The sequence below is a fragment of the Cupressus sempervirens genome, chromosome 9 (genome assembly GCF_028749045.1).
Source record: "Cupressus sempervirens isolate cs-2001-9-10 chromosome 9, ASM2874904v1, whole genome shotgun sequence".
Lineage (NCBI taxonomy): Eukaryota > Viridiplantae > Streptophyta > Pinopsida > Cupressales > Cupressaceae > Cupressus > Cupressus sempervirens.
In genome coordinates, this window is record NC_143126.1 from 131,960,543 (window position 1) to 131,974,443 (window position 13,901).

Here is a 13,901-nt window from a genome sequence, read left to right on the forward strand (position 1 = left end):
CTCCAGCACATTGACGTACCAACATTTTTCACCATTATATATATATATATATATCTTTGTTGATATATACATATATTCATGAGGATTTAAGATTAAAAGAAATAAACATTTCTTCACTAATATAGTCTGATATTTAACACATGGAATTCAATTTTGTTTAGAGTTAGCACCATCATCATTCTCATGGCAATGTGATCATTGCTTACGGGTTTTTGAGGGCTGTTGATCTCAATTATGATTTGACAGTCCTTGGTGTTGACTTGGTGGGCAGCATTTCCTTGAAAACTTGTATCATGCCTCAACCGCCTCTCATGGGTGAGGTTAAATTCGACACTTGCATTGGGCTTTGATAGTTTGAGCTTTTGGTGCAACAGCAAATGTTTCCAACAGTTGGTCTCTGAGCCTTGAGCCACGAATTCAAGTCTCCCTTTAGTGGGTGCTGAAGGCTCAGTTGGTGTTGAGGGGAAGATTGTTGACTTGGTGGTCAGCATCTCCTTGGAGACTTGTGACATGGCTTATCTGCCTCCCATGGGTCGGGTTGAATTTCCTGTATGTATCAGGTGTTCATAGTTCAAGCTTTTGGTGCAATGTAAAATTATTCCAACACTTGGACTCCATAGGATGTTAAAAGCTTTGACACCTTGGTAAGTTTCAAGTGCCATTGATATGAAAACTCATCAAACAATCATTGGAATTCCGATTCGCAGGAGCAGTTTTTGCTATTAACGATCACTGTTCTACTAGTTTGCCCTGTCTATATGGATGCTTTTGTGGACCGGCAACATAGGAAAACCAAATGACATGATGACATTTCCCTATTGGTTACACTGGTATGGTGGAACCTGTCTTCTGCATTGCACTGGTTTTTCACAAGGCTGGCATGTATACTTCTGACCCGATTAAACCCAATGGTGCAGACTCTCTCTCTTCGCCGTCTATGAAAGAGAAAAAATTGTTCGAGTAACATTTGATGGCCTTGCAAGTGATCTTTCTCCTGGCCAATTAGTGGCTTGAGCTGCCAATTAATAATATATTAACAGGCCACATAGTTATCAATTTTAGTTACAGATGTTAAAGAAGGAAAATCAAGTACCTTCTTTGTAATATTGTCCTGGTAAATTGCAAATGAAGGTACAATTTATTTGAATACCAGTACCAAGGAATAATTTTAGATCGTCTAGTCTGTAAGGTTTTGGAGAGATGTATGAGGTTTCAGTATTGTTCAGCAATAAGTAACATAAATGGCATGAACTTTGAATAAATTAATCTTGCGAAGTTCCGAAATTGAAGTTCTCTTTCAAGTCATTTTTTAGTTATTGTATCATTACATACCTTAAAATGAAGAAATCATGATATTGAATCAGAACAAAAGCATGCATTTAGTATCTCTCTAATAATTTAAGGTCATGAACATTTTCTTAAGCAACAAATCTTCACAGGTCTCAACATCGGAATAAAGAAATGGCAATGTCAGTGCTGCAATCACGACTTGATCAGCTAGAAATGGCTCGACAAGCACAATCCAGTTCGCAGCATACCCAATCACTATCAGATATCACATGGGGAAATCAGATACGCTCTTATGTCCTACATGTATGTTTTTCTATCTTTTTTCAAGTTTTAGTTGTTAGAACTATCCAATTCTTATAAAAATGACATAACACCATCCATATTTAATATGTTTCTTATTTGTGGCAGCCATATCGTATGGTGAAGGATTTGCGAACAAACTATGAATTTTCTGATCCTGATCTAGTTCTTGAGGGAGAACTTGATGGCTTTATTTTTAGTTTTCTAGCTAGTTCAGTTGATAAAGATGTGGAGAGATGAATGGTCATATAACACTATCCTTGACATTTTCCTTATGCTTTTAGTATGAGAACATCTCAATGGCCCCTTTTAACTACATTTCTTTAGTTGCCATGTATATTACTAATGTCCATTTTACAAAACAGAAAATTTTCTTAAAAAAATGATAACTTCAGAATTCAGTAGACACTTAAAAGTACATTTTTATAGGAGATCCATTCAAGATGCTTAAAATGCATGACATTTCCCACAATTAACTATTGGAATACAACATCAATAATAATCTTATGTAGCCAACTGCTGAGATTTTGGTTTGACTGATATCTCAGTTGTTTGTGCATTAAAATCCACTTTGGGTCAGTGTAGTCAAATGGCAAATAATATTCTTTTTTTATGACCTATGAAACAGTAATGAGTCAGTCAGTGTAGAACTGGGGTGAATTGCTACAAATTAACAGGTATCTATTGTAAGTGTCCCACCCCTTCATAATCTGGTGGAACGTAAAATTTGAATCTATCTTTAGTTGTCAGTTATCTGTAGATGTTTGGTTAAGTGGGAACTATTAATTTTATCATTGTAATCAGTTGCTGAGAGGTGTTAATCAACCTTCTGAATCCTAAAAAGTTTAGAGCTACAATGCATCAACCAATGTTTTAACATGTGACATACTTCTTTATAAAATATTTTTTAGAGTTTAATATCTTAAGAGTTATTTCGTATTTGTTGTAATTAACTGATAGTGGTTATATATTATGTCTTCTCAATTCTCAATCTTGAAGTATGATGTACTGACATTACAAGCTGAGACTGTTCATCATGAGTATAAAGAGATACAAGGAAACACATAAATTTGTAAATATCATAATTAAGAAGAATATAACCATTTTGCATTGTGCTATCTGAATGTTTACAGAAGATTGTAACAGTATCTAAACAAATATTTTAACATGTGACCAGTGTACTGCCTGGGATTTTTGCAGTGTCTGATTATGGCAGGAACACGGATATAACATTCTCTCCATCCCCAATTCAATTCTTTTTCCGGAGGATGTCTCCCCAAAGTGGCAGACATTTCCTGGGACATCCCCATTTTTGTGGACATTGTGGGGACGGTTTGTCCCCATTATTTATTGACAATATCACTCGACTATTTTTCGATGACAAAAAATAGTTCTTTAGCTTTACTCTTCTCCACATATTGTGGGCGAGTTGCCTTCTCACCCCTGAGCTGTGCTAATTAGCTCTTTTGTTAACGTGTTGTTTATTTATTGTATTTGCCAATACCTTTACTATTAGTGTGTAGTTGATCATATTTACTCCTTGAGGATTGTGGTTTTGTAACTTCTTAAATAAAATATATCCATTATGTTAGCAAAACAACCACTTCCATTGTGTCATTATTACTATCAGCATAAGGATCCAATCATATTGTACTGTAAATGTTTTCATGGACCAAGCCTTACAGTCAGTGGATTCAGTTTTGGAAGTAGATAGGAAGATTGTTTTACTCATAGAAGCAAATTTTAAGATGCACAATGCTTGGTATGAATATTTGAGAATGTAGGGCTCCAAGGGAATTGGACAAGTGAAAGCCCTTTCATGCTCTTGTTCAGTTTGGGTGAAAATTGAAATCTCAGCTGAGGATGGAAACCCGCTAAATTGGGCTAAGAATTGGAAGGACATAAATCCATTTGTGTTCTTTAGCAAGTTGAGGATGATGATATGATATGATATGATAGATTTTAATGACGTCCACGAGACTAAAGTAGTCTATGGGACCCATGCGATCACCCTCCCGAGTTAGGAGCGGAACTAGTCAGTTGTAAAGTTTTGGATAACTTGTCTCTGCTTCTCTGAAGTTTGGTAATCAAATCCGCTGCTCTCTTCACTTGATCTTCCTCGAATAAATAGTTGAAGTCCTTGTTCTGCAATATTTTTGTATAACCAGATCTGATGTCATTGTAAGCCAGGCAGTCCTTGACAAAGTGCTGCTCTGTCTCAACTATTCCCATATTACAAAATAAACATGTTCTGTCTGCCCACTCTTCCTTTGGAACTTGCCACCGACCAGTTTCACATCGCAGCTGATGTGAACTAGTTCTAGTTGTGCCATCAACATTTTTGCTTTCCAGTTAATAGGTGCTCTTATATAGGCCTTTTCATCATGACTATAAGTGGGATTAAATTCTTTAATGTAATAAGATTTTTTCCGCCCTATGCGTTTTGTCCACAGAATATTGTGAAATATTTCATTGACAAACTTTTTTATTTCTGTAATGTTATCCGGGAAAGTTTGGATGTTGATATCCCATTTTCGCATCCATTTGTCATTTTGCTTCATCCATGTGCTTTTCCGCCTCACAAGTTTTTCCTCTATGATCAACTTGGGCCACTGTATCGTCAATTTTGATCTATGGAAACAATCCTCTAATTACGTGTATTTCTGATTCATGATTTGATAGTTATGAGTATTGTACAGCAATTTATTGATATGAATATAGTCATAAATTCTTAATCTTTGATACACTCTTGTCAATTTTGAGTAAATATTATTGTTTTATAGAAAACAATGGTAATATCCCAAAAATGGACGATTAATTTAAATATAGATATTAATTTTTTCTAATAATAGAAACAAAGTTCAACACTTACAATTGACTGGCACATCCAATTAAGGAAATCATTTGCTAGACTTGATAGAAAAAGAATTTAAACATGGACTTCAGAATTAAAATTTTGAATGAAACTTTACAAAAAAATTATCCACATAAAATGACTTTTAAGGAATTTTTCAAAGGGGAATTTTTTGAGTTGTAAAATAGAAGTGACTATTAGGGAAAATAGATTTAGACATTTATTTTATGTGATGGGAAATGATTAATAAATACATTTTTTAATTGTAAAGTAAATTTGTACAATTGCATTTTTAAGTGTACTCACTCTAAATGTAAGACATTTAGAAATGTATAATACATTTGAAGAGGTTGTTGTACTATAACTCAAAATATCCATTTCTCAAATTTTAAGGCATTTTAAGGCATGTACTATTGTTACAACACCTATCATTAAAATGCAATAATTTTACCTTATCAAATGTTGTTATCTTATGTGCAACATTATGATTGGTATTTATTCCTATGACTTTTGTTCAAGTACTCTAATGTATGTATTATTTTACCATCCTTGTAGAGAAAACACTATTCTTGCAGGTTGTGAGCTCACAAATAAATGTAAACACCCCGTAGTTGTGAAATACTTCCAAAATTGTAAAAGTATTCAATTTTCTCATGAAATACTAGTGAAAACTATCAATTGTGTAGCCAGGCAATTGAATTATTTAAATTATTGTGTATCAAATACTTTACATTTTAGGTTATCTCTTTCTCCTTTTCTAAAGAAGTATGTAGGTTAGTGAGGTGAAGTACCAAAGGGAATCAACCCACTTTAGAGGGTCATTCTCATTGTATTTCACCTCAACTTGAGATCAATACCATGTATCACTAGGTTGCTGAGTTGAAAGCTCAAAGGTGTGAAATTTAGTGACAATAAATATATAATAAACATTTGTTGATTGATTCAAGTAGTTTCTATAGTATGACTCCCCGTAAGGAATTGTTTATCACATATGAAAAATATGATGAAGAAGTATACTCATACCCCTTTTGTTTTAATGATGAGAGGATAAAAACACTACTTGTTTTACATATTCTAAGATTAGCTTAAAATATATATTTAAAAAAAATATTAAACAAGAATTGCATGTAATATTTGATAAGCATGATGACAAATCAATGAGGGATTTTGGCAATAGTGAAACTACATATAAAGATATAAACTCAAATCAAGCAAGATGCTACCATTGTTTTTAACTCTTTAAGTACAATCAAGAAAATTGTAAATCAGTGTTGTGATACAATAGGTTAGATTATGTAAGTTGAACTACTTTAGAAACTATCTTAAATTATAATTTATTAAACAATTTTTCTAATTTTGATTTTTATAAATATTTTGTGTTTGTTAAACAAAATAGGCAAAAACAAATTAGTGAAAAACTTATATTGATGGCCCCAGTGATTGCTCATGCTCCCTTTGTGAATTTAAAATATGTGGCCTTTGTAATACATCTTTTTTGTGGATGGAACCTCCATAATGCTACCACTATGGGCTTGTTGGGTGTTGGTGCCATCGATGGGTGCAACTAGAGGCATCATTGTTCACCCAACAGTTGTCTCCAAATCCTCTCTAGGCTTTATCAACTACATGGGATCTCTACTTTTGTTACCATTTTTTCACATCCTATTATTGTCTATACGAAGCATCAAGTCGGGGCTTTTCCTTAGTCGCTTGGCCTTTATGTTGCCTATGTTGGAGGCTTTAGCTAGTGCTGTAGATCCTAGAATTGGAGTTGGAGGGATTTCCCCCCAAATATTCTACTGGTAGTGATCAAAGCTATGCTTATGCTAATACTATTCCTCCAAAGGTGAAAACATAGTCCATTGCTTGTGCCAGAACCTCTTGTGTTACTGTGTGTGGCTCATATTTAGATTTCTACCGACATCATTTGTTGGTATGTGGATTCATTTCTTTCTAGCATTTTCTTTTGGATCTGCATCGTTGGGTAACAAGTTCTTAGCAACCTTGAGTCTTTGGTAACATTGAACTTCTCCCTTTTGCAAAAGGGCTTTTTATTGTATCATTTTCTTCCTTTGAAGGTTGTGATTTGGTGTTGAATAAGTCGTGGCTTTGGGAAAATCACTATATTTTGGCCAAACCATGGACTATCTCCAACCCTCTTACTAAACTGCTCAATGCGTGCTCTATGTGAGTTTGCCTCCCCAATCTTCTGTTCCATTTTTGGAAATTTCTTTCATTGAGGTTGTCAAGAACTATATTGGTTGTTTCTTAAAGGTGGACAAGATTACGACTTTGGTAGGCAACTCTACTTTTGCGCGCATTTTGGTTTACATGGATATTTCCACACCACTTTTGAGGGATGTTATGCTCACAGTTGGGGTCATGCTTGTGGCTCAATCACTAGATTAAGAGGGCCTCTCCTTTTAGTGTTGTGATGCTTATCTGCTAGTCATTTGGATTTATATTTTTCGTTTTTGCATCGTAAAGGTGATGCTACTTGGCGGAAGGATATGAATGATGATCATTTGATTGTTTGAGGTTTTGATTCTCCTACCGAGGACTCCTCACAAGCATACAATAAGGATGAAACTTGCTACAAATCTAGATTACACTCCTACTACAAATCTAGGTGATGCTCCTAATTCTAATCTTGATGATGGCCTTCTTACAAACAATGGAAGTATCACTCTTGCTTCTACTAGTGCAGTTCCCACAAAACATGAGGACCATTCTTTGCCTTTTACTCCTACTCTACTCTAAGCTTTAACTAATAATGTACAACTTGCCTAACACCTTGACAATTGTATTGACAGTTGTCCAAATAGAGTTTTATTAGTTGCTCCCCCTTATGGCGAGGTGCGTAAGGAAACATCCCCTTGATAGTCATTTGAAGGTGCCAAAAATATAGTTCCTCAAACTCACATTCTTCTCCACATGTGGTGTTTATTTGTTGTATTTTGTATTTGATAGCACCTTTACTATTATGTGTTGTTAATAAGTTGTTGATGGTATCTACTTGTAAAAGTCAACACTCCCATTTATATATTGATGTTTTCTGACACCTTCAAGTTGTGGTCATGTAAGGGTTAGCCCACTTTTATGGATCTGATTATACAAAAATTAAAATAGAATGTATTTTCCTTGAAATAAAAGCTAAGAATAAATAGGAGATTATTCATTTGGGTAATTTTTGTCTCATAAATATCAAATCTATTTACAAATATAGATATTTTGTCTCCTTTACTAACAATATTTTAAGATTTTTATATATTTATTTTATGAAATATAAATTTGAAGCTTTTACTGAGGTTAAAGAATATAAAGCCTTAAATGAAAAGAAAAGAAATTGTAAGATAAAACTTTTAAGTTTTGACAGTGAAGGAAAGTATTGTTTAACGAATTTAAGTATATTGTAATCATGTAATCATTGTAAGGTAGAAGACTAATATGGACACTCAACAAAATGGGGTGACAAAGAGGATGAACTGAACAATTACATAAAGACCTAGAAGTATATTAAGTGACTCATAATTAGATACATGTTTTTGGGTAGACATGGTTAGTACTATTTTATAATTTTTAAGTAGATATTCTTCTAAGGCTTTTTATTTAACATATTATGATTTGTGGCTAGGTATCTAAGTTGGATCCAAAAGTAGAGAAGTGTGTTTTCATTAGAGATGGTGAGAATGTTAAGGGCTATAAATTGTAGAATTTGATTTAAATATGAAAGTTATCTATTCTATAGAATTATAATTTTTAGGAACATTAAGTTACTTTGTCATTGAATGGTGAAAATATAAGAAAATGAAATCATAGTACACTTTGAGACTAAGTTCAAGGATGTACCTTTAGTAGAACAAATAGATGCATTTGAAATTGAGGTATAGATAGAAGAGGGCTTAAGTGAATATTTTAAGAAAACTAAATAGGATTGGGAAGCTTTGTTATCATTTTTTTCTTTTCAAGTACTAATAATGAACCTTTGTCCTACAAGGAATTTATTATTGCAAATGATAGTGGTTCTTGGATAAGATTCTTTCTAGAGGGGATGATGAATTCAAACTCTTGTTATACCTATAAGCTCACACATTTTTGTAAATGAATGAATGTATTGGTTTTAAAAAGACCTTTTCGGAGAAATTTGCAGTAGTTGGTTCACAATAATGGTACAAGCTTACTAGGCTAGATTGTAGTCAAGTGAGTGGTGGGAGGGTAAGATTTTGGTGAAATGTTTTCTTCTATTGTTAAAATCTCTCCAAGTATAATTCTTTTATCCATAATTACCAATAATTATTTTAAATTAAGTCAAAAAAACATTAAAATACATTTTACATGAAAATTAGAAGATTAATTTTATATACAATATCTTAAGATATTGTGGTAAAAGGAAAATAACAATTGATATATAGGTCAAAATTGTCCTTCATTGTTTGAAAAAATCACCCTAGATGTTATTTTCAAGAGTTTGATCCATTCAAATTTTGAAGATGTGTTTATTAGGAAGCAAATAAGATCATTGGGTTTATATTATATAAGTATCAACATGATCATTTAGTAATTATTCTTCATATGTGAATGCTAGGTTATTTTCTAGTCATACCAAGGGTATGATTAGTGAGCTAAAAGATCCACTTTAACATAAATTTGAGATGAAAGATTGGAGGACAACCAAGTAGATGCTAGGGATGAATATTATATCATAGAGTATGTATGTTAATACTATTTTGAACATGTTTTGTATTCACCGACCCACTGTAAGCACTAACCCCCACTGTCATCTTCGTGAGCACCAACCCACTACACACGATCTTCTTTTCTACCTTATCAATGTTGCTTACTAAATTGATGATGTTCTATTTAGAACACTCATTTATTTGTTTATGTATATTTCCTCTTTCTAAGTTTCATCTACATATTCTTCATTACCAGCATATATATCACATTTATGTCTGCACAAATTCATATACATATGCCTCTTCTATATCTGCATATGTATATACCTTTATCTGTGAATTAATCTTACACACACAAACACACACACACAAAATCACACAATATTAAAATCTAGATATTCTTTTTTATCTTATACACTTAAAAAATAAATTAAAAAATGATCTTTTTGCACGCACGCATGCCAATAAAATTGAATTTACATATTCTCTCTAGGCCTTCAAACATACTATCTTATTATTTTTTATCTCATACACATTTTTTTAAAAATTTAAATCTTTTGATATGCTCTTCACATTCTCTCTCTCTCTCTCTCCATATATATATATATATCTTCAATTGGCATGTTCTTTGCATAAGGAATTGTACCTTTTTTATTTATTGTTAATTCTATTTCCTTATCGATAACTAATTGATCAAACCCTCCTTAAAGCAATTAATATTTCTTTCATGTTGATAAATTATATCCCTTTAAGAACTAGCTTTAATGGCATGGTGTTCATCCACGTTGGACCATAGATAAATTGATACATATATCACACCATCCAGGATCTGTGGAACTATAAAAGAGAGTTGCCCTATCGAGTGTTCCAGTTTTGAATTAACTTGTTCCTATATGTTGCTTTACTAGTAGGAGTCCATTTGACTCTTTCTTTCTTCATCCGTTGTAATGCCTAGTTCATAATTTCATTGTCTTGTGGTGTGGAGCAGCAAGTGTAATCGTATTTAGGCATGTTTTTAATTAAATAAGGAAAAATGGGATGTCGAGCCTTCTTGTAGGGTGTTTTACACACCTGCATCCTGTGCAATCATTGCAAAACTTTTAGCTTTATATATAAGGTAGTGTTCCCTAAGTTCAGTGTTGAACCCAACGCTCTAATACCATATGTAACAAACATATTTTCATAACTAAATCTAAGACATTTAAAACTAATAATCCCCAACGTTCATAAAAGTAACTAATTCCATTTTACATGACAATGACTTCTTTTAACAATAACAAAAGGTAGCTATAACACTATTCAGGCTCAATTAACTAATCTACATGTAATTTCTTGGTCAGCTGAAATAATAGAATAACGACGATCTATCAGGGGAACAAACATAAACACATTCAATGTAAACAATTTAAACGTTCCTAACTATAACCATGTTCAACTAAAATAGAGTAACAACTTTTTATCTTAACTAAAATCATGCTTAACTGAATATAAACATATTCCTATTCAATTTAAGTGAAAAATTACTATTCTAACTGAAATGAAATGACTTTCTAACATATAAGTAATCCATGACAAATGATTAACAAGTAAGTAACAAGAGGATCGAAAACATACAAGTATTATTGAAGGATCTTTTTTTTGGTTGTGCAAGCCTTGGCATTGGTGAGAGGAGAAGCAAAGACATAGGCTTAACCTTCCAACCTCAAACCATACTTACCACCACACATCCTAACATATTAGAATGAACCTCCCTACCTTAGGATCGAGCTTTAGATGTCCTTTAGTCTAGCCATCCGAGCTACTGGGTGTTTTGAGTGCCCACCCAGTTATACCTAGATAACTAAGGTTATAGACATCAAGTGATCATTGGATGACACATATGCCTATAAACTACCTTGGCCAAGGATTTTTGATGGGTGCATTAACCCGATCACCACCACTCGACTTGACAACAGATTCTATTACAGGGATAAGCATGAGCTATTAAGTTTCATTATTAAGATATTCAGATCTAATTTCATTCTTGTTTCCTTAAAGGTTCATTTCACATCTTCACCATCTCTTAGCTATCAACTAGTGAATCCTAGGTGCATTAGAATTTATGAGCTCACTGCCCGTTTTCCACCTCATCACCATTGTGGCTTTATTGCTGGTGATTCCTAGGTACATTAGATGAGCACACTTCTCATATTTTATATGTGTCATGGTTAAAAAATAGAATAATTATTGTTGTTGATATTCATATTGTTTGTGATGGTTCTTGTTTTATTTTGAGATCCCTAAGTTACCATCGACTTATTTATTGATGGTTTGAGATACAATGAATAAAAATATTTATAAATAAATACAAATATGGAAGGCTCTATGTAATTGAAGGTGACCAATAGCAGTGCTACAAATGATAATCTCTGTCCTAATACTAATTTATCATGCCTAGTTGGCTGCAGTATGTATTATATTATGGAAAATGGTAATAAATAAAATGTTGGAAACATCTCATAACATGGTTTATGGAAGACCTTGGCTTGGATTTGGCACCCTTATGACTTCTAGCCGAAACTCTTGCATGGCTTATTTGAAAAACCCAAATTCAATCAAGCTGGATACATCAAAGTGCAGTGTACGAGCGCATATAGGTAAAACACTATGATAATATGGAACTCAACTTGTTGCAATGTATACAAAAATGATAGCAGAAGATTGTAAGGTTGGTAGTTGCATTTTGCGACTTCTATTATGGCTTGTATATAGAATACTAGCCATGGCTTCTCAGCTTCCTGTAGTTTCAAAGAAGTCCATTCGAATTCCAATCATTAATTCGATTTGAAAAAGAAAGAAAATAAAGAAGGAAAAGAAATAAAAAAAGGTTGTAAAGAGAAGTTGAAAAGATTATAATTTCATTTATTATAATAATATATTCTTGTATACGTTCACGTAAGTATATCGATGAGGTGACATCATTAAATTATGTTATTATAATTTATTGGTGCCATTTTATTTTTATATTTATGTGTTTGTATGTAAGTATTTATTATAATGATATGATGAAAATCAATAAAAAATCTCTTGAGGTGTGTATTATATTTTAAATTAGATTATTTTATGTTTTTCCTATATTGTTTTCGTAATAGCTCATGCAAGTCCCACAATGTAACCCATGGTCAAGTCATCATATCCCTTCCAAGGAAGTTTAAGGTCATACTTGCCAATCCTGATGAATGAACTAAGTGAACATCCCATTCTGATGATCCCATTTAGCAATGTTTCCCATCTTTTCAATCTTCTCCTGCAATCACCCATGAAAACAATTTTTCCATAATAATAATTCCATAGTAATTCATAAAAAAATATATTAATCGTTATTTTAAATCAACAACTATTAATTTTCTAATAACAATTATATGTTACCGACCATTTCATCAACAATTAATACAACGTATATAAATAACTAACTATTTCACATGATCATGAAAATAATAATTCATTAAATCCAACAGTTATGAACAAATTTAAAATTTAGGCAAAATTTGGGATGTAACAACATTGGGTTATATCATTCTTAATATTACGATTGCCATCGATACACATCAAATTACTTTCAGATTTATTTGTCATCGCTGATAAGGGATTAGGCTTTGTTTGTATTACCATGTATAAATATTAAGATCATTATTGAACATGTTATCAGGTATGATTAACCTTTGAATGATTATGGTTAACAAACATTTGTTTATGACCACCTAGGATCATGACCCTACATGGCCTTTGGCCAGGTAGAGTCACGCCCGTACAGTGACATAACTCTTCACATTTGTATATATAGTTACTCTCATCGATGGACAAGGCAATATGAAAGACATAACATACTTGCAGTCCTAGGATTAACAAAGCAACATTGCATATTACAAACTACATTTCTATCAGCATTTGACATTCCAATCACAACATATCAGAAGCATTATGAAGGTATCTACCTATTGCATTTAAGTAACCCAAATTAAGTAAAGTCTAATATAAATCTGTTATCATTTCTATCAGAGATCCTATAAATTAACATGGTATCAGAGCCATTCTAATAAGAAATTTTATTTAGAACTTATATATAAAAAATTTCTGACTTTACCATTTTTTAATTTTTTAAAAATAAAAATGGTTAACCATGTAAGGTTAGAGGATAGATTGGAGGGGGCATCAAATTTTTCTTCATGGAAAATTCATGTCATGATAATCCTAAGAGAAATGGAATTAGAAGAATATGTAGAAAAAAAAAAACTATTCCAGAAAATGATCTAGACAAAACAACGTGGAAAAGGCACAACAATAAAGCCATGAAAATAGTTATAGACTCTATTAAGGATCATATTCTCCCACCTATTTCTATCCTTTCTATAGCATTTGAAATGTTCTCCACTATCAAAAACACCTTTTAAATCAATAATACTAGCAGGCTATTGACATTAAAGAAGGATTTATATACATAAAAAAGAACATTGGGGAAACTATCACTTTCTATTTTCTAAGAATCTCTAAACTTAAAGATCAACTTACTACAATTTGAAGTCAAGTTGATTGTAAAGAACTTTCCATGATTGCCCTAAAGGGACTTCCTCTATCTTGGAAAAATTTTATTCGAGGACTAAGCTCTCGACCTTGATCTTCCAAAATTTGAATTACTCAAGAATGAATGCACTCAAGAGGAATCAAGATTATTCTCAAGAGAGATAAGCCTCAATCAAGAGGGATACATTCTGCACTTCAAATAAGTTCCAACAGGAAAGGAA

At 32.5% G+C, this 13,901-nt stretch overlaps 1 protein-coding gene across 2 annotated transcripts in view; it reads left to right on the forward strand.

The window, feature by feature from the left end:
• The window catches only part of LOC149537877 (Peptide chain release factor 2), a 123,545-nt gene extending 121,035 nt beyond the window's left edge, over window positions 1–2,510 (forward strand). For both annotated transcript variants that reach the window (XM_089799273.1, XM_089799274.1), the window contains 2 exons: window positions 1,440–1,593; window positions 1,699–2,510. In XM_089799273.1, the coding sequence (XP_089655399.1) occupies window positions 1,440–1,593; window positions 1,699–1,830 (286 nt within the window). In that variant the 3' untranslated portion in view covers window positions 1,831–2,510. The remainder of the gene's footprint in view (window positions 1–1,439; window positions 1,594–1,698) is intronic.
• Window positions 2,511–13,901: the final 11,391 nt, after the last annotated feature.